This window comes from Euleptes europaea, chromosome 2 (genome assembly GCF_029931775.1).
Source record: "Euleptes europaea isolate rEulEur1 chromosome 2, rEulEur1.hap1, whole genome shotgun sequence".
NCBI lineage: Eukaryota > Metazoa > Chordata > Lepidosauria > Squamata > Sphaerodactylidae > Euleptes > Euleptes europaea.
Genome location: NC_079313.1, coordinates 136,342,189 through 136,367,771, shown reverse-complemented (window position 1 = coordinate 136,367,771; position 25,583 = coordinate 136,342,189). Strand labels below are relative to the sequence as shown.

General features: G+C 48.0%; 1 protein-coding gene across 1 annotated transcript; it reads left to right on the top strand.

The window, feature by feature from the left end:
- Positions 1-2,486: 2,486 nt before the first annotated feature.
- On the top strand, positions 2,487-24,950 carry CSNK2A1 (casein kinase 2 alpha 1). Its single transcript, XM_056844167.1, has 12 exons — positions 2,487-2,693; positions 5,914-6,025; positions 7,339-7,440; positions 10,613-10,663; positions 12,164-12,223; positions 15,140-15,223; positions 16,585-16,695; positions 17,704-17,805; positions 18,168-18,268; positions 19,453-19,601; positions 23,920-24,006; positions 24,829-24,950. The coding sequence occupies exons 1-12, from the start codon at positions 2,593-2,595 to the stop codon at positions 24,942-24,944; spliced, it is 1,176 nt and encodes a 391-aa protein (XP_056700145.1). The 5' UTR covers positions 2,487-2,592; the 3' UTR covers positions 24,945-24,950.
- The last annotated feature ends 633 nt before the right edge of the window (positions 24,951-25,583 follow it).

Here is a 25,583-nt window from a genome sequence, read left to right as displayed (position 1 = left end):
ACCTTATGGGTTTTCAAGGCAAGAGAGGAGCAGAGGTGGTTTGCCGTTGCATGCCTCTGTGCAGCAACCCTGGACTTCCTTGGTGGTCTCCCATCCAAGGGCTAACTAGGGCCAACCTCTCTTAGCTTCCAAGATCTGACGAGATTGGGCTAACCTAACCATTCAAGTCAGGGCATATAGTGATGGGGGGTTCCAATTAAACTTTCGGTTCGGTTTAATAAAAATCTTTCTGAAACTGTCTTGCATGAACAGAAAAGAAGCATTTCCTTTTGAGTTGATTTGCAAGCTGCTTCATTGTTTGGGTGAATAAGAAGGAAATCCGAGTTGATTGTAAAAAACTACTGCTGCTGCTTAACGCCTGAGCTCTTTGAGGAGAGGCTGATGGGTAGATTTGAGATTGTCGTAATTTAGAAACAGTGTTGCTCCTTACAATGAGCTGATGAATTGGTAAGGAACCCTGCACAGAACTGTTCTGTTTAGATTATTTTAAGAAATAAATTGGAAAGGCTACTGCCAGTGCCCGGAATTAGATGCATTGTGCTGGTGTGTTTTTTTTTTGCTTTATAAAATGGCTTTTGTGAGCTTGATATTGCAAAGTGTTGTAGTGTCTTTCAAACTTTGAATGGGTCTTGCTACGGTATTTACAAAAAAAGCTGTGTCCCTTCTATGTTTTGTCTATTCGCAGCCAGCCTATGAGACAGGAAGGATAGACCAGTTTTAAATGAAGGGAGAAAAGACATTATTTAAGTCAGGTTTTCCCTTTTCACTTGAGATACCTTCTAAGCAATGTTGTATTAATTGCTAGCTATCATTAGCTGGCTATCATTGCTAGCTATCTGCCCGTGGCGCAGAGTGGAAAGCTGCACTGCTGCAGTCCAAGCTCTGCTCACGACCTGAGTTCGATCCCTACAGAAGTTGGTTTCAGGTAGCCGGCTCAAGCTTGACTCAGCCTTCCATCCTTCCGAGGTCGGTAAAATGAGTACCCATCTTGCTGGGGGTAAAGGGAAGATGACTGGGGAAGGCACTGGCAAACCACCCCGTAAACAAAGTCTGCCTAGTAAACGTCGGGATGTGACATCACCCCATGGGTCAGGAATGACCTGGTGCTTGCACAGGGGACCTTTACCTTTTTATTATTAAAATACATTTTACAATTAAGAGTATCTATGGATGCTGGCTTTGCCTTGCTATGTGGGCATTAAATTCAGATTTCCTTTAGCAGACTATTTTGAACACATGAGCACGTGAAGCTACCTTATACTGAATCAGACCATCGGTCCATCCAGGTCAGTATTGTCTACTAAGACTGGCAGTGGCTCTCCAAGGTCCCAGGCTGAGGTCATTCACATCACCTACTGTCTGGACCTTTTTACCAGCTGGGTGCTCCAGCCTCACGACACTAGGGAAGACTCCCCTCCGGACCTCTCGGTGTCTCTTGGGAGTATGGTTCACCAGCTGCTTGCCTCCTTTCCGTCAGAACAAAATTATTACCTGTGCTGATAAATTGGTCCCAAGCCAGCGCTTTGAACTCTCAAAAATATGCTACTGCTAAAGGTTGTTACTAATGAAAAGAAGGTGTCCTGAGCCACTTGGAGGAAAAACTGGAGTAGGTGGAAAACCATTGCCTTTGCAGATGGAGAGCCAGCATGGTGTAGTGGTTAAAAGTGGTGGTTTGGAGCAGTGGACTTTAATCTGGAGAGCCGGGTTCGATTCCCCACTCCTCCACATGAGCGGCGGAGACTAATCTAGTGAACCAGGTTGGTTTCCCCACTCCTCCACATGAAGCCAGCTGGGTGCTCTTGGGCTAGTCACAGCTCTCTTAGAGCTCTCTTAGCCCCACCTACCTCACAGGGTGTCTGTTGTGGGGAGAGGAAGGGAAGGTGATTGCAAACCGATTTGATTCTCCCTTAAATAGTAAAGAAAGCCAGCATATAAAAACCAGCTCTTCTTCTTTAGAACTGTGTGCTGATATTTAAATCTTCAGGTGTTAATAGCAAGTGAAACTAAGCTATGTTTTTTCCTGCCCTTCCCCTTAGTCTTGGATAAGCCTGAGTCGAAAAAACTTGTCATGGATGGGAGCTTATCCGCCCCTCCCCCTCACATACACTATGGTACTGCTAGTTGGGTAGATCTGACAAGGAAACATCCTAGCATTGAGCCGGCAAGGTGGGCTGTCATTATCATATCTGGAAAATACCAATAAGGTATTTTTTGGATATTTATTCAGACCGGAAATGTCCGAATGCACACCCCCTACTTGGAGGTGGTGGTATCAAGAGGCATTTGGACTGCATTCACCTCTGGGAGAAAACTTTGCCACAATTTATTTATTTTATTAATTATTAAAATGTTTCTACATTAAAGCAATGGCATTTCCATCTTTGTTTAATTTATTGTCTTCTTTAGCATGGGAGACTGACTTCTTAATTGGCTTCAGATTTATCTTTTAATGTGTCCTTTTTTCCCCCCACAGCTGAAAAATCCCCAGTTCTCTCTGAGGCCCAGCCACTCGCCCCCTTGGTTCTGCGTTGGTGTTGAAAGCGGCGCAGAAGCCGGATCCTCAGCCTAGCTTGGCCTGCCAATCTGACCGACATGTCGGGACCGGTGCCAAGCAGGGCCAGAGTTTACACAGACGTAAATACACACAGACCCCGCGAATACTGGGATTATGAATCGCACGTGGTTGAATGGGGGTAAGTGTCCTCATTCGTTGGAGGGCCAAGGATGGACTTCACTGGGTTTTGAGTGGGTCATATTACCTCCCATTAGTGGCTTTTATGATATCAGAGTCCTGTTTAGCAGCGTTCTGGTTCCTATGATATTTGCAACATCTTCTTGAGTACCCTCCTTCTTGTGGCTTGTCCAATGTCTTCCCTACTGTGTTTTAGGTGTCAGGCCAAAATCTTTTTGTGTGTGTGTGAAGTGCCGTCAAGTCGCTTCCGACTCATGGCGACCCTATGAATGAAAGTCCTCCAAAATGTCCTATCTTTGACAGCCTTGCTCAGATCTTGAGCTGTGACTTCCTTTAATGAGTCAATCCATCTCTTGTTGGGTCTTCCTCTTTTCCTGCTGCCCTCAACTTTTCCTAGCATGACGGTCCTTTCCAGTGACTCTTGTCTTCTCATAATGTGACCAAAATACGATAGCCTCAGTTTAGTCATTTTAGCTTCTAGGGTCAGTTCAGGCTTGATTTGATCTATAACCCACTGATTTGTTTTTTTTGGCTGTCCACGGTATCCATAACACTCTCCTCCAGCACCACATTTCAAAGGAGTCTACTTTCTTCCTATCAGCTTTCTTCTTGGTAAAAATCTTTTTACCCAGGCTTTTAACTAAGGGGGTTCCATCCTTTAAAGCTATATTTATAGTTTTCGTCTGTAGGCCGAGGATGGTTTTATTATCACTGTTTGGCTGTTTTATGTCTTGGCTTGTTTTAGTACCTTGTTTTTAATGATGATTTTTAATGTTTTTTATTGTCTCGTATTTAATTTTGGTGCCATTGTCATTTCTTGACAAGTAGCATATTCATCTTATCAATAATTAATAAACCCGTTCATGTCTAGCATTGTCCATCCCACTGTCTGCTGTAATGCGAGAGCCAGCGTGGTGTAGTGATTAAGAGCGGTGGTTTGGAGCGGTGGACTGTGATCTGGAGAGCCGGGTTCGATTCCCCACTCCTACACATGAGTGGTGGATGCTAATCTGGTAAACCTGGTTGGTTTCTTTACTCCTCCACATGAAGCCAGCTGGGTGACCTTGGGCTTGTTACAGCTCTCTTAGAGCTCTCTCAGCCCCACCTACCTCACAGGGTGTCTGTTGTGGGGAGGGGAAGGGAGGGTGATTGTAAGCCATTTTGAGTCTCCCTTAAGTGGTAGAGAAAGTCGGCATATAAAAACCAACTCTTCTTCTTCTCCACCTGAGACCCTGGAGATCCGCTGCCTGTGTGAGTAGACAATACCGACCTTGATGGAGCAGATGGTCTGATTCAGCAGAAGGCAGGTTCATTGGGGAGGGGCCATGGCTCAATGGTAGAGTATCTGCTTGGCATGCAGTAGGTCCCAGGCTCAATCCCCAGCATCTCCAGTTGAAAAGGACCAGGCAGTAGGTGATGTGAAATGCCTGTAACCCGAGATGAGGGAGAGCTGCTGCCAGTCTGAGTAGATAGTGCTCCCTTCCACTTTAGCAGTCGTTTGCAAGTGGATTTTGCCGTCTCACACAGTGAAATCCAGTTGCAAAGTGGTTTGAAGGCATTGTTCAGTGTGTGTGAAAGCGAGTCAGCTGCCTTTTACAGTCCTCTCCCTATCTATATGCAGGCAGTCAATTCACATTAGAGCTTGCCTTGAAGGAGTTTTTTAATTGTTGTTTAATTTGCCAACATGCTTATTGCAACACTATGCAAAACATGTCCTTGCTAATGAGCACCAATGAACGTTAATAAGGACAGGTACAAATATCACCTTGTGTAAGTTATTGTATTATGCATGTGAATTGCAGTATTATGCATGCATTACGCCCCAGGAACAACAATTTACTGGTGGTCCCCTGCCCAAAGGAAGTGCGGCTGTCCTGGTGGAATAGTTTTCCCAGTGACATCAGGGCCCTGCGGGATCTTAAGGAATTCCGCAGGGCCTGTAAAACTATTCCGCCAGGCCTACAACTGAGGGCAGCCACGAGTTATCCGCCTCCCCATCCTCCCCCCCCCCCACTCTGTCATCTGTGGGGGTGATTTGCTGTAATCCAGTCCCATAGTGGCAACTGAGTTTTAAATGCCATATTTGTTTATTAATATGATGTTTTAATTGATTTTTATGGTTTTATGTGTCTGTTTTTTCGATGGTGTAACCTGCCCTGAGCTCAGCCTGCCTGAATTGAGGGCGGGCTATAAGTATGGAAAATAAATTTAAAAATAAAATAAAAGAACTTATGTTCTTATGTTCTTATTAATTTGCATAGTTTACACTGGAATGAAGTCTTGGCTGGCTGGCGTGCCTGGGTCCTGCAAATGTGTTTTGCTAATGGCAGCCCTGTCTGCCCACTCGACTGATTCAAGTGGTTCTATTTCTAGCAGAAGACCTCTTCCATCAGCAGAAGAAAAGTGCTCGCTAGTACTAGCTGAGCTAGTACTAGCTGAGCAGATACACTAGATCCAATCTGTTCTTTCTAATAGCCTGTAAAACCTTTTTTTAATATTAGCACAACACACATAACATAAGAAAGGCCTTCTGGATCAGACCAAGGTCCATCAAGTCCAGCAGTCTGTTCACACAGTGGCCAACCAGGTGCCTCTTGGAAGCCCCCAAGCAAGACGGCTGCAGCAGCATTATCCTGCCTGCCTGTGTTCCACAGCACCTAATGTAATAGGCATGCTCCTCTGATCCTGGAGAGAATAGGTATGCATCATAGCTAGTAGCCATTTTGACTAGTAGCCATGAATAGCCCTCTCCTCCATGAACATGTCCACTCCCCTCTTCAAGCCTTCCAAGTTGGCAACCATCACCACATCCTGGGGCAGGGAGTTCCACAGTGTAACTATGTGTTGTGTGAAGAAATACTTCCTTTTATCTGTTTTGAATCTCACCCTCCAGCTTCAGCAGATGACCCCGTGTTCTAGTATTATGAGAGAGGGGGGAAACCTCCCCCTGTCCACTCTCTCCATGCCATGCAGAATTTTATAGACCTCTATCATGTCTCCCCTTAGCCGTCTTCTTTCCAAGCTAAAGAGCCCTAAACATGTCTTCCTTAATTGTATTAGGGGGGTTTGCCAAAGGGAGCCGCTGCTGTTAGCAGAAAAGATCAGCGAGAACCATTCCAAAATTTGTAAATATTGGTTATTCATTTGGGCTTCCTTGGTGTATAACTCTTTTGTGTATTGTTTGCCCAGTGAAATGCCCTCTCTTGACTCGTCCATTGCAGAAATCAAGATGATTACCAGCTAGTCCGGAAACTGGGCCGAGGCAAATACAGTGAAGTCTTCGAAGCCATCAACATCACAAATAACGAAAAAGTAGTTGTTAAAATCCTGAAGGTGAGCCTCTAATTTCCTGGTGCATGGAGCAAGTGCTTGAAATGTTTGCTGCTTCTTAGTGGAGAACCAAAAATTGTTCGGATTGTGGGGATCTTGTAAGAGCTAGTGTGTGAATCTCTTGATGTGTAGTGGTTAAGAGCGGTAGACTCGAAACTGGAGAACCAGGTTTGAATCCCCCCCTCCTCCACATGAGCGGATGACTCTTAATCACCTGGAGTCCCAGGTTCAGTTGCTGGCATCTCCAGTTAAAAGGACCAGGTAGTAGGTCATAAGAACGTAAGAAAGGCCCTGCTGGATCAGACCAAGGCCTATCAAGTCCAGCAGTTTGTTCACACAGTGGCCAACCAGGAGCCTCCAGGAAGCCCAAAAACAAGATGACTGCAGCAGCATTATCCTGCCTGTGTGCCACAGCACCTCATATAATAGGAATGCTCCTCTGATACTGGAGAGAATGGGTATGCATCATGGCTAGTATCCATTTTGACTAGTAGCCATGGATAGCCCTATCCTCAATGCACATGTCCACTCCCCTCTTCAAACCTTCCAAGTTGGCAACCATCACCACATCCTGGGGCAGGGAGTTCCACAATTATGTGTTGTGCAAAGACCTCTACCTGAGACCCTGGAGAGCGGCTGCCTGTCTGAGTAGACAATACCGACCTTGACAGACCAATGGTCTGATTCAATATAAGGTCAAATAATTTACTGATCCATTCTGTTTCTGAAATTGTAGTAGTTTTCCAATGTGTTGCATATATAATTCTAGCCACAGTTGTCACATACTGATAGAGTTATCTATGGGTTTAAATTCTACCGTTACATTTTTAAACACTACCAAGACTGATTCCGCTTGCAGGATTGGGGTGGGGTGAAGTTGTGTGTCAGAGTCTGGGCAGTCTAGATTGCAGGCAGGCAGCTGACACAGATGGGTGGGGGACCGCGAGTAGGGAGGGAGCGGCATCCTACAGTATCAGCTTCTGATTCTACCCATTCAAGAACAGACGAGTAGCAGGTGGGACCAGGCAAGTAGGTGATCTGAAAGACCTCCACCTGAGATCCTGGAGCCGCTGCCGGTCTGAGTAGACAATACTGACTTTGATGGACCAAGGGTCTGATTCCGTATGAGGCAGCTACATGTGTTCATGTGACATGCATTGAGCGTAGGGTTGCCAGCTGCCAGGCAGGGCTGAAGGTCTCCTGTAATTACAGGAAATCACATCATGCGTACCCTTAAGCCCGGGGTGCCTCTATCTGTAACCTACCCTTAAGCCCGGGGTGCCTCTATCTGTAACCTGCCCTTTTCCTTTTGTCAGCCTGTGAAAAAGAAGAAAATCAAGCGCGAAATCAAAATCTTGGAGAACTTGCGAGGTGGTCCAAACATCATTACGCTGGCAGATATAGTGAAAGACCCTGTGGTGAGTGGGGTGCAGAGGAGCTGATCTGGGGAGGGGAGGCGGGGAGAAGATGTCCTATTCAGCTTCGAAAATTTAAATGCATTTCGCGGACCTGTGACCTGTCGGTGGCTGCGATAGACAAGTGGAACCTCCTCGTCCAGAGGCAGCCTACCTCTTGAGTAGCAGATGCAGGGGCAAGGGGCCCCCAGCAGCCGTGCCCTGCTTGTGAACTTTCCAAGGCCATCAAGCTGCCTTCTGTTGGAAACACAGTATTAGAGAAGGTAGGCCTCAGTCTGGTTTATCAAGGTAATCCTTGCGTCCCTATGAGATGTTGAGAACGTTTGACTTTGGCTATCCAGCCGGTAGAATCATAGATCATAGAATCATAGAGTTGTAAGGGACCACCAGGGTCATCTAGTCCAACCCCCTGCACAATGCAGGAAATTCACAACTATCTCCCCCACTCACACCCCCAGTGACCCCTACTCCGTGCCCAGAAGATGGCCAAGATGCCCTCCCTTCCATGATCTGCCTAACGTCATAGAATCAGCATTGCTGACAGATGGCCATCTAGCCTCTGCTTAAAACTCTCCAAGGAAGGAGAGCTCACCACCTCCCAAGGAAGCCTGTTCCAATGAGGAACTGCTCTGTTAGAAAATTCTTCCTAATGTCAAGACGGAAACTCTTTTGATTTATTGTCGAAGGCTTTCACAGTCAGAGTTCATTGGTTCTTGTAGGTTATCCGGGCTTTGTGACCGTGGTCTTGGTATTTTCTTTCCTGACGTTTCGCCAGCAGCTGTGGCAGGCATCTTCAGAGGAGTAAAAGGACAGTGTCTCTGAATAGGACAGAGAGACACTGAATAGGACAGAGAGACACTGTCCTTCAGTGTTACTCCTCTGAAGATGCCTGCCACAGCTGCTGGCGAAACGTCAGGAAAGAAAATACCAAGACCACGGTCACACAGCCCGGATAATCTTTTGATTTAATTTCAACCCGTTGGTTCTGGTCCGACCTTCTGGGGCAACAGAAAACAACTTGGCACCATCCTCTCTATGACAGCCCTTCAAGTACTTGAAGATGGTTATTATATCCCCTCTCAGTTTTCTCCTGTTCAGGCTAAACATACCCAGCTCCTTCAACCTTTCCTCATAGGACTTGGTTTCCAGACCCCTCCTCTGGACACGTTCCAGCTTGTCTACATCTTTCTTAAATTGCGGTGCCCAAAACTGAACACAATACCAGAGCAAAGTAAAGCGACACTATCACTTTGCATGATCTGGACATGATATATCTGTTGATGCAGCCCAAGATTGCTTCTGTTCCCTCCAAGGAGTTCAGAGCAGCGTGTTCAGGCTTTTCCCTCCCTGTGACTTCAAGTGGCTGGGGTGTTTTGGGCTTAGAGGGGGTCAACTGAGATCTCCCAGATGTTAGTCCAGCGCTAACCTCTACACCACACTGGCTTTCAATACAATGATGGCGAGGCAGGGTCTCTCAAGCTGCCCTGAGACCAACTAGATTGGGAAAGGGTGGGGTATAAGTAAAATAAAAAAAATTACATGCTCCTCTCACCCAGGTGTTTTCCTATGTGTATTATATTATAAGAACATAAGAAAGGCCCAGCACCTAATATAACAGGCAGGCTCCTCTGATCCTGGAGAGAATAGGTATGCATCAAGACTAGTATCTATTTTGACTAGTAGCATGGATACACCTCTCCTCCATGAACATGTCCACTCCCCTCTTAAAGCCTCACAAGTTGGCACCCGTCACCACATCCTGGGGCAGGGAGTGCCACAATTTAACTATGCTTTGTGTGAAGAAATACTTCCTTTCATCTGTTTTGATTCTTTCACCCTCCAGCTTCAGCAGATGACTCCTGTGTTTTGGTATTATGAGAGAAGCTTTTCTCCCTGTCCACTCTCTCCATACCATGCATCATTTTATAGATCTTTATCATGTCTCCCCTTAACTGCCTTCTTTTCCAGCTAAACAGCCCTAAGCGTTTTAACTGCTCCTCATCTCTTTGGCACTAGGCATATAGAAGTACATTTGAAAGGCTTCTTCTAATTTCCCGGAGAGTTTTTTTTAAGTGCGTGCCTCCTGACGGGAGTGTCTTTGGATGTACGTCATCAGGAATTGTGGGCTCTGCAGAGAGGAGCGTGTGGTCCTGACCTTAGTTGGCATTCCTCAGCTGGTCATAGGGGCCGGCAGACTTCTGATTTACAGAGAGCTTCCTTCCAGATGGAGGGGGAAGGGTGCTTTCTCTCACCGCGAAACAGCTGAAGTTGGTTACAAATGCCAAAGATCTCTTCAGTCAACAGCAGAGGTTCTGCCATTCTAAGAACAGAACACATCCTGGTGTTTCAAGCACCTCTTGAGCACAGGATAGAGTGCCAAAGCTGGTTCCTTGTTCTCCCTGTTTTTCTGCCCTGTTTTTGAACTGCTTAGGTAGGCTTTTTAATCAGAACAGCATTTCTCAGAGGAACTTCTCACCTGGCTTTTTCAGCTCCTAGTGTGCTGGGGTGATCCATGGCAACCCCAGGTTTTCAAGGCAGGAAATGTTGAGAGGTGGTTTGCCCTTACCTGCCTCTGCGTAGCAACCCTTGACTTCCTTGGTGGTCTCCCATCCAAGTACCAACCAGGGCTGACCCTGCTTAGCTTCCAAGATCCGATGAGATTGGGCTAGCCTGGGCCATCCAGGTCAGGGCAGACAAACAGTGGTGGTTTGCCCTTGCCTGCCTCTGCGTAGCAACCCTTGACGTCCTTGGTGGTCTCCCATCCAAGTGCTAACCAGGACCGACCCTGCTTAGCTCCTGAGATCTGATGAGACCGGGCCACCCTGGGCCATCCAGGTCAAGGCAGACAAACAGGTGGTTTGCCATTGCCTGCCTGCGTAGCAACCCTGGACCTCCTTGGTGGTCTCCCATCCAAGTTCTAACCAGGGCCGATCCTGCTTAGCTTCCGAGATCTGACAAGATCGGGCTAGCCTGGGCCATTCAGCTCCTAGATTTTGTAGAAATTCATGCTGATTTGTCCAACAAAAGTTAGATGAGTCTGGGGGCTTCCTGCATCCTCAGGGGGAGGATCATGAATGAATGAGGGGACATACGTAGGTCCCCAGTGGGTCTATAAACAACGGATAAGTCTGCAGCTCAGAACTAACATGAGAACATTTTTGTTTCCTTTTTCCAGTCTCGGACTCCGGCCTTGGTTTTTGAACATGTAAACAACACAGACTTCAAGGTACAGTTTGGGACCTGTGAGGGAAGGCTGTGGCTTCGCTGGTGTTTCATGCATGCACATGTCTGGGTTGTGGTATGGGGAGAATAAGGCTGCTGTGGGGAGAAGTGATCTGGAAGTAGCAGTGAATTAGTTGTGGTGGAAACGGAGATTTCCGTTAGCTGCCCCTGGTCCAATGCTGTTCGAAAGCAGAGGTGTTTTTCTTCCTGTTTTCCCACAACATCATGGTGCATTTGTGCACCTCCTGGGGGTTTTCTGCCTTTGTCCAGTCTTTCTCAAACCTGCTTTTGCTCTGAAGTTTTGGGAAAGATCGCAATAAAGTCTGCATGGTGCAGATTTGGAATTTTCCACCCACATGGCAGCAATTTTTCCCTGTCCTTGTCCCTTTGGCACCCATTTCCTCCCCACTGCCACTGGAGGGGTTATTTTTTCTACATCAGCACTAGAATGTTGCTATGTCAACATAACGCTTTAATAGTAGGTCTAGCAGGCTCTGTGAATTCTTAGCTTTCATTTTTTTTTAGTCTCTAGCCCTTTCATTTGCAGAGATATAAGGGAAAAGGCATATCTTCACAAGGGGAGAGGCTAGACAGTTTTTTTAAAAAAATGAAAGCCTGATATTCACAGAACCCATTACCCCTATTGTTACAATGGTCTATCAATATAGCTGTATTCTGGTGCTGACATTTTTTTTTTAAATGCAGAAGCCTCAATGGCCCAGAGAAGGTGGGGAGGGTCTGCCACCACTGTGCGTCCGGGGTGGGGGAAAAGCGGGGAAACCTGCCATGGGGAAGCCCCATTGCCTTTGCTCTTTATCTGCAGCCCCCCCCCCAAGCAGTGGGCAAATTCCACAAGTGCTCCCCAGTGGTAACTCCCTCTGGTTCCCTCTCCCACAGCAGACTTCCAGCTCCTCTTTCCCTGTTTTGAGGGCTCCTGTGTCCCCCAGAAGGAGCACTGTGGGGGGCAGTTTGGGCTGGAGCAGGGTGGGAGAGGTAGGGAAATCCCACCGTGCCTGCAGAAGCACCTTCCCTTAGCAGAGATTTTGCATGCAACCCCAACACTTTGTAGATCTGTCCACGCTGCTTCAGGATCTCTGCTGCTTTGGTTTGGGCAGCCAGATGAACGGCCCAAACATATGCAGACTAAGTGTGACATCAAGAGCCTTCTCAAGTCAATCAGGTTCAGCCAGTCCCGCTGGATAGTGTGGCTAATTCGCTTGGATTGCAGAGGTACCTTTATGTTAAGAGGGCCCCTTGGCACACTGCTTTTAGGGTAACGTTCGAACATGTGCGCTTCCCGCTCCCAAAGGTAAAGCACTGTTGTGGCAAACGAGTGTTTGTGCATGCAGCATTGTGCCTGATCAAGGAGCCCTTATTGGCTGCAGTGTCCGGCTGTGCCCACTGGGCGGCAGAACCGCTTCCCCCCTTCCCGTAATCTGTTGATTGGGAACTGGCAGGACCGCTGTGATCCTTACCCTGATTTTGTCGTGTTCTCCTTCTGCAGCAATTGTACCAAACGTTAACAGACTACGATATTCGGTTCTACATGTATGAAATTTTGAAGGTGAGTCTGCGCTCATGTCACGCGTGAACACGTGAAGCTGCCTTATACTGAATCAGACCCTTGGTCCATCAAAGTCAGTATTGTCCACTCAGACTGGCAGCGGCTATCCAGGGTCTCAGGCAGAGGTCTTTCACATCACCTACTTGCCTGGTCCCTTTAACTGGAGATGCCGGGGATTGAACCTGGGACCTTCTGCATGCCAAGCAGAGGCTCTACCACTGAGCCACAGCCCCTCCCCTGTCTTTTATTTATGTAACTCATTTGTCCCCGGTCTTTGTCCCCAAAGTGGCATAAGTTGCTTTGAGAGCCAACATGGTGTTGTGGTTAGGAGCAGCGGACTCTAATCTGGAGAACTGGGTTTGATTCCCCACCCCTCCACGTGAAGCCTGCTGGGTGACCTTGGGATAGTCACAGTTCTCTCTGAACTCTCTCAGCCTCACCCACCTCACGAGGTGTCTGTTGTGGGGAGAGGAAGGGAAGGCGATTGTAAGCCGGCTTGATTCTCCTTAAAAGGTAGAGAAAATGGACATACAAAAAACCAACTCTTCTTCTACGTAGGCTAGGATGAGAGCTTGTGACTGGCCCAAGGTCTCCCAGTGAGCATCCATGACACAAGTGGGGATTCGAACCTGAGCTTCCAGATACTAGTCTGACACTCTTAACCACCACTCCACACTGTGTATGTGTGTGTAAGCTAAAGGATGAGTGGGAGATGGCGTCCTGGCAACCAGCCCTGGGAAATGGGGGGGATTTTCCCACTGTATGAGCTTATATGTAAAAGCTGGGTCTTGGGCTGACTGGACTCCACCAAACAGATGCTGTTTTAGCCAGAATCTGGAAAATGCGGGCAAAAAGCGTGGAGAGAGCGAGGCGACCTCTGATGGGCGGAAAAGGCATGCATAATCAAAAGGAAGCCCTGAAGCAGTCGGCGGGGGTGACGGTGGGAAAACATCCCTTCATAAACGGCCAGCGTGTGGCTTGGGAGATGTGAATTACCTGCATTGTTCAGGGGATTGGACTAGATGACCCTGGTGGTCCCTTCCAACTCTACGATTCTATGATTCTATGACGCGGCAGTGTGGTCCAGCACAGTGAGGGTGTTTGCCTGGAGGAATCAGGGCTCTGCTTCCTTCCCCCATCAACAAAGAACCACAAACCTTGTTATGGGTACCTGGAGCGCGGAACAGTGTGGCCCACCAAACACAGATGAGATTATCTCTCCACCCCTCCCCCTCCACCCCGGTAAAGGGTACCACTGGCTTGCAAACTTAGTGATCTCCACGCTGCTTTGACCGTGGAAAGTGCTGTCAAGTCCCAGCCGACTTATTGCAACCCCATAGGTTTTTCAAGGCGAGAGACGAACAGAGGTGGTTTACCATTACCTGCCTCTGCGCAGCAACCCTGAACTTCCTCAGTGCTCTTCCGTTTAAATACTGACCAGGACCGACCCTGCTTAGCTTCCAGGGTCTGGTGGGTTCAAGCTCGCCTGGGCTGTGTTGCTTTACCTGCGGTGAACTTCCTGTGCAGGACTAGAAGGTGTGGGACTTGGACTGAGATGGTGGTATCTGCAGGCAGCTGCACAGACAGGGAGACAAAATCCGGGGCAGGTAGTGGGAGAGGCTTGGTGGGATAGGATTGGCCTGTGAGCAGTCGAGGAAATACCGCCACGTCCGGCATTTATCTTTGATCCCTTTCAGATCTGTCTCTAGATTCTCATAATAAGTGATGCATGGTCGTGCTCGCAGCCTGAGTTAATTTAGTGGGAAGGAGTGCAAAATGGGGACTGCCCTCTGTATCACCAAAGGGCAAAAGGTTCTTTTCCCTTAGGCATTTCAGAGGCAGTGATTATAACGCTGCTAGAATTTAAGCGGTTTTATTGCCTATGAGCAACAAACAGACTGACTGACAGACAAAAAGAGTACCCTCACATCCCTTTCCTTCGCACGGGACCCCAAAATACAGCTGCAGGTAGCCTCCAACACACACAGCTCAGTCTGCACAGTTCAGTCTGGAGGGGAAAGCAAGAAAGAAGCCAGGCAAGCAGGCGGGCCCCCCAAGAAAGTAGCCCCCCTTCTTCTAGAATAGCAATAGTGAGTGTGTGTGTGTCCTACTGCCTAGCAACTTGGAAGAGAGCTCTCCAAAGCCAGGAGATAAGGCTGCTTTGGCATACCAATGCCAGCTGCAAAATTACCCCCTTACCCTCCCTGAAAGTGCAAGTTGCTAGGGGAGAAGACAGAGCCCTTCAGCCCTGTTAACCCCTTCCACCCCAGTGCTGTCATAGGACAATTAATGGCATAGTGAAGAAGCATGTGGTTCACTACTATCTATTTCCTCGTGTTGCAATGGTCTTCTGCGGCGGTATTGGAGGGAAGATATAAGAAGGTCCCCATAGCAGAAAGGCTTTGCCCTTGTGGATCAGGGGATATAGAAACTTCAGAACATGTCTTGATCTGCTGTTCATTCTACCAAGAAGTACGCACAAGGGTTCTTCCCCCTTTGCTTAACACTTGCCCTAACCAGCCGGATGAGTTTCTGGCTAAGAAGCTCCTAACTGATGAAAAATCACAGTTTACACTCTGAACTGCTAAATTTTGCACTACAGCTATTAAAATACATCGTACCCTGAAAGGACAAGAGTAACAGAAATACTTTATTACTCAAAATATTAAGGGGGGTCACACCAGGTTATACAAGGTTTATATAAATTTTATTCATATATGTAATTTTTAGGCTTAGATTATTGGTAGTAGCAGTAGTAGCTGTTGTGGTTCGCTTATTAACTGTTGAGGCTGTTTGGTTTTTTTTGCTGGCCAGTGTCCGTATTAATCAATTATTATTATAATGGTCTCCCGTGACTTTTCCACTTCACCCTCTTCCCTGACGGATGTCCTGTGGTGTGTGTGTTCTTTTCCCCAGGCCCTGGATTACTGTCACAGTATGGGGATCATGCATAGAGACGTCAAGCCCCACAACGTCATGATCGACCACGAGCACAGAAAGGTGAGGCGCGATGGGTCTGGGGAGTGACCTTTTCCTCCTGATGTCTTCTTGTTTTGGTGTGGAATTAACCCCCCCTTCCCCTTTGCTGCATGCTTAAGCCTATCTGTAGCACCCGTCACATTCTTTAAAAAAACTGGATCATTTCTTAGCTGCCTCTTCCAGAAAACTGCTCAAGGCAGCTTAAATGTTTCAGAACAAAACAAAGCCATTAAAATTAATTGCTGCTTTTTTTAAAAAAGCAGTGCCACTAAAAAAAAAACAGCACGAAAAGCCAGTCTAAAACAAGTTCTTGCTAAAACAGATTAAGCAGTCTTCTTTAGCTTGAGAGCCAGCGTGGTGTAGTGGTTAAGAGCGGTGGTTTGGAGCTGTGGACTCTGATCTGGAGAACCGGGTTTGATTCCCCACTCCTCCACAGGAGAGGCGGAGGCTAATTTGGTGAACCAGGTTGGTTTCCCCACTCCTCCACATGAAGCCTGCTGGATGACCTTGGTCTAGTCACAGCTCTCTTGGAGCTTTCTCAGCCCCACCTACCTCACTGAGTGTCTGTTGTGGAGAGGGGAAGGGAAACCTGTAAGCAGGTTTGATTCTGCCTTAAGTGGTAGAGAAAGACTGCATATAAAAACCAACTCTTCTTCTTCTGCTAATGCCCAATCACCACTTTGGGGTCAGGAAGCAATTTTCCTCCAGGGCAGATTGGCCAGGGATCCTGGAGGGGTTTTGTTGTCATCTTCTGGGCATGGAGCAGAAGTCACTGGGGAAGTGGTGGTGGGGGGAGGTAGTTGTGAATTTCCTACATTGTGCAGGGGGTTGGACTAGATGGCCTTTGAGGTCCCTTCCAGCTCTATGTTTCTCTGTTTATTAGTGTGAAATTGTTTTATTTATTTATTCGCATTTTTTATCTGCCCTCCTAGGCTCAGATAAAAGGCTCAGAGCAGATAACAACAATTAAAAACAAGGCGTATCAATAAATCTTTTGAAACGTAATTTCTTTTCTTACTCTTTTTTTTTTTTTAACTGAGGACTTCATTACTGGGTGGGGGAGGGATTTGGGGCTTGCTATTTTATATTTGGTTTCAGCTGGGGATATTTGAACTATTATTGTAAGCCATCTTGAACCAAGAGGAAAGGCAGACTATAAAAAGTTTTAATAGATAAATAAATTAGTTCTCTTGTACTATTTTTACCATTGACACCTTATGTATTAGTTGCTGATGGTTTCTTTTTGCTTCATTTAACTTGATATAACCTTTATTCAGTTTACTTCTGGTCCCATGTGTGCTCGGTTTTCAAACTCATTGGACAGGTAGATGGAAAAAGGCGAGTCTCTACTCTTCCTCCCCTAACCTCTCTTCTGTTTTTAGCTGCGGCTAATAGATTGGGGTTTGGCGGAATTCTACCATCCTGGCCAAGAGTACAACGTTCGAGTGGCTTCCAGATACTTCAAAGGCCCTGAGCTCCTTGTAGATTATCAAGTAAGTGTGGCCCGGCCTCCGCGTTGCAGGCAAGCAGAAACCTGCAGAAGCCAGTGGCTCTCAGTCTGTGAATCAGGGCCCCCAAAGGGGTCACAGCTCTCCTGCAGGTATTAGGAGGAGGAATGGGGTGAACTGGGAAAAGCTGTCATGGGAGGCTCCACTTTGGGGTTTGCCTCTGTATAAATCAATGTGAAATACAGCCTGTTGCTGAGTAATGCTGTATATTTGCAAACGCTGAATGCGAAAATTAAAAAGTTTAGTGTGGTTCAGGGTTGGCCGATGCACTGTTCCTGGCCCAAGTCCTACGTTTAGTCTGAAGAGGAGAAGACTGAGGGGATATGATAACCATCTTCAAGTACTTGAAGGGCTGTCATAGAGAGGATGGTGCCGAGTTGTTTTCTGTTGCCCCAGAAGGTCGGACCAGACCCAACAGGTTGAAATTAAATCAAAAGAGTTTCTGTCTAGATGCTAGGAAGAATTTTCTGACAGTTAGAGCGGTTCCTCAGTGGAAGAGGCTTCCTCAGGAGGTGGTGAGCTCTCCTTCCCTGGAGATTTTTAAGCAGAGGTTAGATGCCATCTCAGCAATGCTGAGTCTATGACCGTAGGCGGATGGTGAGAGGAAGGGCATCTTGGCCATCTTCTGGGCATGGAGTAGTGGTCACTGGTGGTGTGGGTGGGAATTTCCTGCATTATACAGGGTTGGACTATATGACCCTGGTGGTCCCTTCCAATTCTATGATTTTTTTTGCTGGGGACGGGGGAAAGCAGCATGGAGTCACTTAGAGAGTGGGCCCTGGAAAGTACAGTTAGCTTTAAAATGGTCAAAATGTTTGTGCGCTGGTGCCCCGTGCGGAGCCCCCTGCCCCCAACACGCCTTTGGGAACTGCGAGCAAGGATGCTGAAACCTCATGATCTGGCAGGTGTGCATCTGTAACAAAAATGAACTGTTTTTCTTGTCCTGAGTCTGCAAACGAGCCATACCAACTGGCCTATTTTGCTTCTCTGCAGATGTACGATTATAGTCTGGATATGTGGAGCTTGGGTTGTATGCTAGCCAGCATGATTTTCCGGAAGGAGCCCTTTTTCCACGGCCATGACAATTATGATCAGGTGAGCTCTCACGGCAGGTCTGGCACCACCTTCCCATCACAGTGTTGTACGTTCGTCTTGTTGCCTGCTTTTGCAAGGGATGAAGGACACAGAATTCGTGCAAAAGAGTTCAGCTGTGTATGTCTTCCTCTTGATCCACTGCGATGGTGGCTTGCATGTGTGAACGTGTCAGCGTGGATCAAATGCCACATGCAGAATATCTCACAAAGTGCAGCCTTTTCCAGTGAAGTCAGTTTGCTTTAGCTGTGTACGCCATACGGATGATAATGCATGTTATCTGACAAAGGGAGCTTTTCCCCACCTGGCAGCTGGGAAAATTGTTCGATTTGCGTGGTGCCGGCTCACACATTATCTGTTCACAGTTGGTGAGGATAGCCAAGGTGCTGGGGACAGAAGATTTGTACGACTACATCGACAAATACAACATAGAACTTGACCCCCGCTTCAATGATATCTTGGGCAGGTAAGTTGGGGTTGGTTGTAAGCGTCAGACTTAAAATTTGGCGCTCATTAGGATAAACCAAGTTGGTGTGTTACAGTGGGCAGCGGAAGGACGGGGATTGCAGATCTGCCATGTTTCCTGGGTTGTCTTACACAGCTTTCCTTTGATCTTGGCAGCTGCTGCGTTGCAAAATGGGTTGTCTGCGGATGAAACTGGAGAACCAGGGAGTTGTAGTAGATAGTGTGAACTTTAGAGAGGATAGGGCAGGATTGAAAATTTTGCCTGGCCAGAAATAACTTAAATGCCCTGCTAGATCAGACCGAGGCCCGTCAAGTCTAGTAGTCTGTTCACACAGTGGTCAACCAGGTGCCTCTAGGGAGCCCACAAACAAGACGATTGCAGCAGCGTTCTCCTGCCTTTGTTCCACAGCACCCAATACAATAGGCATGCTCCTCTGATCCAGGAGAGAACAGGGATGTATCATGGCTAGTATCATAAGAACATAAGAAAAGCCATGCTCCTAGCATTTCATCAAGTCCCATTGGTTGCACTTTGAGAGAGGTGGAACTGGGTCTCTTCGTCACAGGTGCAGCTTTTCTCATGCGACGGTTTGCATCTATATGGCCAATGTTATAGTGCCCTTGTGTAGATCTGTGGTGCAGCCTCATTTGGAATACAGTGTGCAGTTCTGGTCCATGTATCTCTTTCACACCTCCAAAAACTGTCCTGCGTAGAATATAGGCAAGTGTACGTCTTACACTTTGCAAGCACTGTAGAAATGAAAGGCACCATTTCTCTGAGTTAGACGCATGCATTCCTTCATTCCCAGGTGACATTTCAAGGCACATATGAAGATGATTTAGATTAGGGCAGGGAGCTGTTCCTGTTGGCAGCAGAGGATAGGACTCGCAATAATGGGTTTAAATTGCAGGTGGAAAGGTGCCAGTTGAATATTAGGGAAATTTTTTGTAAGAGTTGTTCAACATTGGAATTGGCTACCTAGGGAGGTGGTGAGCTCCCCTTCACTGGCAAATTGAAGCAGAGGCTGGACAAACACTTGTCAGGGATGCTCTGGGCTTATCCTGTATTAAGCAGGGGGTTGGACAAGATGGCCTGTATGGCCCCTTCCAACTGTATGATCAGATGACTTGCAGAAACATTTGCGTGCCAGTCATTTGCTCAGTGTTCCTTTGTCCTTCCCACAGGCACTCCCGCAAGCGATGGGAACGCTTTGTTCACAGCGAGAATCAGCACTTGGTCAGCCCGGAGGCCCTGGATTTCCTAGACAAATTGCTGCGATATGATCACCAGTCCCGGCTCACGGCAAGAGAAGCAATGGAGCACCCTTACTTTTGTGAGTCTGCCTCTCCGTGGGCCCAGCTTTCTGTCCTTTCATGGGGCAAGGGGCTGAGGGAGCAAGGAGATGATAAGAGCAAAACAAATGAGCATAAAAAGCAGGAGAGGTTCACCGAGGTGTCCCGTGTTTCCATTTTTTAAAGGCAGGTGTCTGTCCCTTTATGGGGGCAGCTTGAAAAATTAGTCAAGTAAAATCTCCGAAGGAAAACAAGAAGCTAGCTGGACAGTGTGCTGTTCCCGGGTTCCTGCCTCTAGGCCACCTGTATTCCAAACTCTGCTCTTATTCCTGCAGTTCCTGTTACAGGGTTTTATTTATTTATTTACAAACTTTGTATCCCACCTTTCTGCCCTCCCAAAGGCCACCAAGGCAGCTAACCATTTGAAACAAAACATGATAAAATAACTTTTTAATCAAGTCCCCTTCCAAACACCATCATTAAAACAATTAAAAACAGAGTTACAATATGTATAAAAGGTTTTTCCGCATTCTCTTTTTCCTCCTCTCCAAGTTCTTGTTTCATCAGTGTTTTTTAGGTTCCGCACATGTTTTACTGCCTCTAGTAGTTGATTCGACATCATACCTGTTTCTATTGAAAGAGTAAAAAGCTGCTGCATAAATCAGCAGGGAAATAAGCTACATTTAATCTTCTGCTACATCGAATTGACCACTAGAGGGAGCATAACACGTGCAGAACTTTAAACCAAGGAAACAGGAACTTCGAAAAGAGGAAAAAGAGAATGTGGAAAAGCCCAAGGACGTTTTAAAAAACCAGCAGTTAAGACAGTGGTCAGGAGGGAGATATCACAGAGGGAATGCCAAATGAACCAAGAGTCTTCACCCGTTGGCGGAAGACAGCAACAGAAGGAGACAGGCAAATCTCCCTGGTGAGAGAGTTCCAGAGCTTTGTTGCCACAACCGAGAAGGCCCTCTCCCGGGCTGCCACCTGCCTACTTTACTTCCATTTTTTTGCAAACATGAAGCTTGAACGTGACGTTATGCAAGCGGCTTGTGCCCATTTTGTGTAAGTTATGATTGCAGACTTCCGTTTTTTGGCCAATAGTTCACGTGGCCCTGGCAACAGCAGGACTGGAAGCCAGTTTGGGGAGGGTTTTTTTTCCATGAAGGTGGTGGACTCTGAGCGCTGAGCTGTGCTTACAGCTGAGTCTCCCTCGTCAAAGATCAACAGTATGTGGGGTGGCTAAATGCTGCATAAGTGTTTTTGACTGTAGCCAGGTCCTCGGGGGAAGTGAGTGACCGCATGGAAATTCTTCCTGTCAGGGAGGATCAGTTTCCAGGTGGTGACTAAATATTGGCCCCAGTACGCATTAGTTAAGTGAGTTAAGAACATAGGAAGAGCCACACTGGATCAGACCAAAGGCCCATCAAGTCCAGCATTCTGTTCACACAGTGGTTGACCAGATGCTCCTAGGAGACCCAGAAGCAGGGTGACTGCAGCAGTATCTTCCCGCCCGTGCTCCTCATCCACTGATAACAAGAGACGTACTGCTGCTGCTACTGGATGTGGGGTAGATGGCTACTAGCCTTGCTGGCTATTGACATCTCTGTCCTCCATGACTTTGCCCACTCCCCTTTTATAAGAACGTAAGAAAAGCCCTGCTGGATCAGACCAAGGCCCATCTAGTCCAGCGGTCTGTTCACACAGTGGCCAACCAGGTGTCTCGAGGAAGCCCCCAAACAAGACAGCTTCAGCAGCACCATCCTGCCTGTGTTCCACAGCACCTAATAGAATAGGCATGCTCCTCTGATCCCGGAGAGAAGAGGTATGTGTCATGACTAGTATCCATTTTGACTAGTAGTCATGGATAGCCCCCTCCTCCATAAACATGTCCACTCTCCTCTTAAAGCCTTCCAAGTTGGCAGCCATCACCACATCCTGGGGCAGGGAGTTCCACAATTTAACTATGTGTTGTGTGAAGAAATACTTTATCTGTTTTGAATCTGTCACCCTCCAGCTTCAGCAAATGACCTCACATTCTAGTATTGTGAGAGAGGGAGAAAGGTTTGTCTCTCCATACCATGCATAATTTTACAGACCTCTATCATGTCTCCCCTTAACTTCTTTCTTTCCAAGCCAAACAGCCCTAAGCGTTTTAACCGCTCCTCATAGGGAAGTTGCTCTAACCCCCTGATCGTTTGGGTTACTCTTTTCTGCACCTTTAAAGTGTTCCAAGTTGGCAGCCATCAACACATCCTGTGGCAGCGAGTTCCACAGTTTTAAGTATGCACTGTGTGAAGATGTACTTCCTTTGTATCTGCCCTGAATCTACCACCCTGCTGCTTCAGTGGCTGGCCCTGGGTTCGAGTATTAGGGGAGAGTTTGGATGGTGACCCTGGTATTTCCAGCTGCTTGGGAAGTCGGCCTCTCGGTTTATTTGTTAGAATTATTATATGTTGGATAATGCCATAGAGGGGGGGTGGGGATCCTTTTTCCCGCCAAGGGCCGTTTGGATATTTATGACATCATTCACTGGCCATACAAAATTATCAACTTAAAAATTAGCCGACCAAGCCCCAAGCAGGCAGCTGCCCCAGATGACCCCCCCTGCATGGGCAATCAGGCAGGCATCCAGCCGGTGGCGCATTCGCCCACCTGGTGGCACAGGATGGTCTGTTGCACCAGCTAGGCGTAGCTGTCCAGCCACACGCCGGAGTTGCTCCTGCTCCGCATGGTCGGGGCCGGATTCTACAGCCGGTTCCTGCTACCTCTGCCTGCAGGGATGAAATGAGGACACACTGGCTAAGAACTCTTCCCCCCCACACACACACATTCTGGCCCTGCCCCCTTTAATCCCTCCATTGTTGCCACTTCCGCCCCCAGCCCTCTTGTAGTACAGGGAATACGTTTCTCCATGGCCCGGGTGGGAAAAGGTTAACATAGTTTCTTGGGCGGTCCTAGCAGCTCCATAGCTAACGTCTCTTCTGTAAGGGGGAAAAAGGGTTCCCTTTCTCAGCAAAATAAACTCACATCCACCTTGAATAGAGGCTATTCCTGTCCGTGGGAGGGGGCGGATTGCCAGTCTTTGATCCTTCTTCACTAGAGATCTGCCAGGACCCACGAAGGGCCAGACCAAATGATTTCGCGGGCTTTAAACGCCCCCCCCCAACCTGACATCCCCCACCCCTGGCTTAGAGCTTTAAAAGAAAAAACACAAAAAGCCCTCTGCACTGCAGTAACCCCTAATTTTGCACCAAGAAACTCCAGCCTGCAAGCTGTATAGATTAATTCTAAAAGCAGAATGTGCGCACTATTTGTTATGCAAATGAGGAGAACGGAGCAGCCCTGGATCCGTACTGAAGTCCATTCCATGCCCTTAGCAACGTGGTTCTTCCTAAGCCGCCTCTTCTCTGGCATCCCACCTTTGCCAACTTCCTGCCTTGTGTGAGATTTGGCTGTCTGTTTTCAAGCTTAACTCTACAACGGTGAAAGCTTTTTCCCCCCTCCTTTTTGCTGTTATGTAGCAGCCAGCTTATGGTGACTTGTAGGGTTTTCAAGGCAAGAGATGTTCAGGGGTGGTTTGCCATTGCCATAAGAACGTAAGAAAAGCCCTGCTGGATCAGACCAAGGCCCATCAAGTCCAGCGGTCTGTTCACACAGCAGCCATCCAGGGGCCTCTAGGAAGCCCACAAACAAAACGGCTCCAGCACCATTGTCCTGCCTGTGTTTCACAGCACCTCATATAATCGGTATAAGAACATGAGAAAGGCCCTGCTGGATCAGACCCAGGCCCATCAAGTCCAGCAATGTGTCCACACAGTGGCCAACCAGGAAGCCCACAAGCAAGGCAACTGCAGTAGCAATGTCCTGCCTATGTTCCACAGTACCTAATACAGTAGTGGTTTATATTTGCAATCAAAAATTGTTCATCCCTACGTTTTGAAAGCACTGAAGCAAGCCAGTTCCTTCTCCAGGCTTAATTTAGATGCTTCTGTGGGCTTCTCACACCCACTCCAGGAAACCCTACATGGCACGCCATAGATATAACGTTCCCCAGTGTTTATTCTCCCCCCCCCCCCGCCCATTGCCTTCCTCTATGTAACAACCCTGGACTTCCTTGGTGGTCTCCTGTCCAAATACTAAGCAGGGCCGGCCCCGCTTAGCTTCCCGGATCTGACACGATCAGGCTAGCCGGAGCCATCTGGGTCAGAACATGTTGAAAGCTGCCTGCCTTTAAAAAAATAATAAAATGTCAAGATGAGCTGCTCAGCTGAGTCATATCCCCGAACAAAAATCTCTCTTGTGTGTTTTGGAGCAATAATGTGGCTGCTCTAACCCGGAGGGGGGATTCTTTTGCAGACCCCATAGTGAAGGACCAGGCTCGGATGACCTCAGCCAGCATGCCAGGGAGCAGCACCCCCGTCAGCAGCGCCAGCATGTTGTCAGGTGAGTCGGCAGCCGGTCGCGCTCACCTTTGGGGTGTAAAAATGCAGCTGGGGTTGTCGGGGGGCTGGTTTGCACGTGCCGATTTCCAGCAATAAGCGTCACGGTTCTGTCCTCGTGTTTGCCCACGTGCGTGAACACTCCATCGCTTATCTTTCGCCAGAGATAAGCGTTTTCATGCAGTGCCTTCAGTGGAGTCAGTTCACATGTTCATCTGCAGTCTCTCACCTCTGCCGAAGTCAAGTGGCTCAGGGGCAGAGCATCTGCTTGGCGTGCAGAAGATCCCAGGTTCAATCCCTGGCGTCTCCAGTTAAAAGGACTGGGTAGCTGGTGGTGTGAAAGACCTCTGCCTAAGACCCCGGAGAGCCACTGCCAGTCTGAGTAGGCGATGCTGATCTTAAGACCTTGGTGGGGAAGGGCTGTGGCTCAGGTAAAGCTGCAGGTGTCATGTTCAATCCCTGGCATCTCCAGGTTTTTTAGCCTTTTTAGGGACTGGGCAGTAGGTAATGGGAAAGAGCCAGCGTGGTGTAGTGGTTAAGAGTGGTGGGCTCTGATCTGGAGAACCAGGTTTGAGTCCCCACTCCTACACATGAGCAGCAGACTCTAATCTGGTGAACTGGGCTGGTTTCCCCACTCCTCCACATGAAGCCAGCTGGGTGACCTTGGGCTAGTCACAGTTCTCTCAGAGCTCTCAGCCGCACCTACCTCACAGGATGTCTGCTGTGGGGAGGGGAAGGGAAGGTTTGATTCATCCTTAAGTGGCAGAGAAAGTCGGCATATAAAAACCAACTCTTCGATTCTTCTTTTTTCCCCTCTCCCCTGTAGGGATTTCTTCAGTGCCAACGTCTTCGCCCCTTGGGCCTCTGGCGGGCTCGCCTGTGATCTCTGCTGCCAACGCCCTAGGTATGCCAGTTCCAGCAGCCGCAGGAGCTCAGCAGTAGATAACCCTCCGCCCGTCTCCTAGATGCCTGACCGGAGCCAGGACGGGCCAGAGGACCCCCACTCCACCCCTGCCCCAGGACAGCAGCTGCTCGCGCCCAGTGCTTGGGGGTGAAGGGGGGGATATGGAATGCTTTGGAGGAACAACGTCTGAACAGTTGCTTGTGGATTTATAGTAGTTCAGTCATAAAAAAAAAGATTATAGGCCGTTTCCCCCCCCTCCCTTTTTTTTACTTGAACTTTTCGTAACTCAGGGGAGTCCCTGAGAGAACCCACGGAGGGAGTGTTTTGTGAACGATTCTTCCTCACTTTGTTCACCCCGTTTTACCTGAGATGAAGCAGCCCCCCCCGTCTCTGGGCTCTCTTCATGCTGACTCTGGCTCTTCCGCCGGCTCCTGCCTATTTCTTCTTCCCTGCCGGGGGCCGCCTTATCTAGGCTACGAGGTTGGAAGGGAGGGGCCCTTAAAGTACTTCTAAATTTTAACGCCTTTACATTCTGCGTCGTAAGTTGCCCAACTGGCGAAGCGGGAGGAGATGCCCTTTGCAGAGGGGGCTTACTGGAGAAAATTTTTAAAAGGCAGCAAAAAAGACCTGCAGTTGAGAACTTCTCATCGAGAAAATTGTGTCTCCTCCCATGGGCC

Bases quoted from the DNA above. Each gene is read 5' to 3' on its own strand.
- CSNK2A1 (XM_056844167.1), top strand. From the start codon at position 2,593: ATGTCGGGACCGGTGCCAAGCAGGGCCAGAGTTTACACAGACGTAAAT. The intron at 7,441-10,612 runs GTGAGTGGGGTG...TCCTTTTTCCAG, and splicing joins ATATAGTGAAAGACCCTGTG to TCTCGGACTCCGGCCTTGGT. The intron at 12,224-15,139 runs GTGAGTCTGCGC...TCTTTTCCCCAG, and splicing joins ACATGTATGAAATTTTGAAG to GCCCTGGATTACTGTCACAG.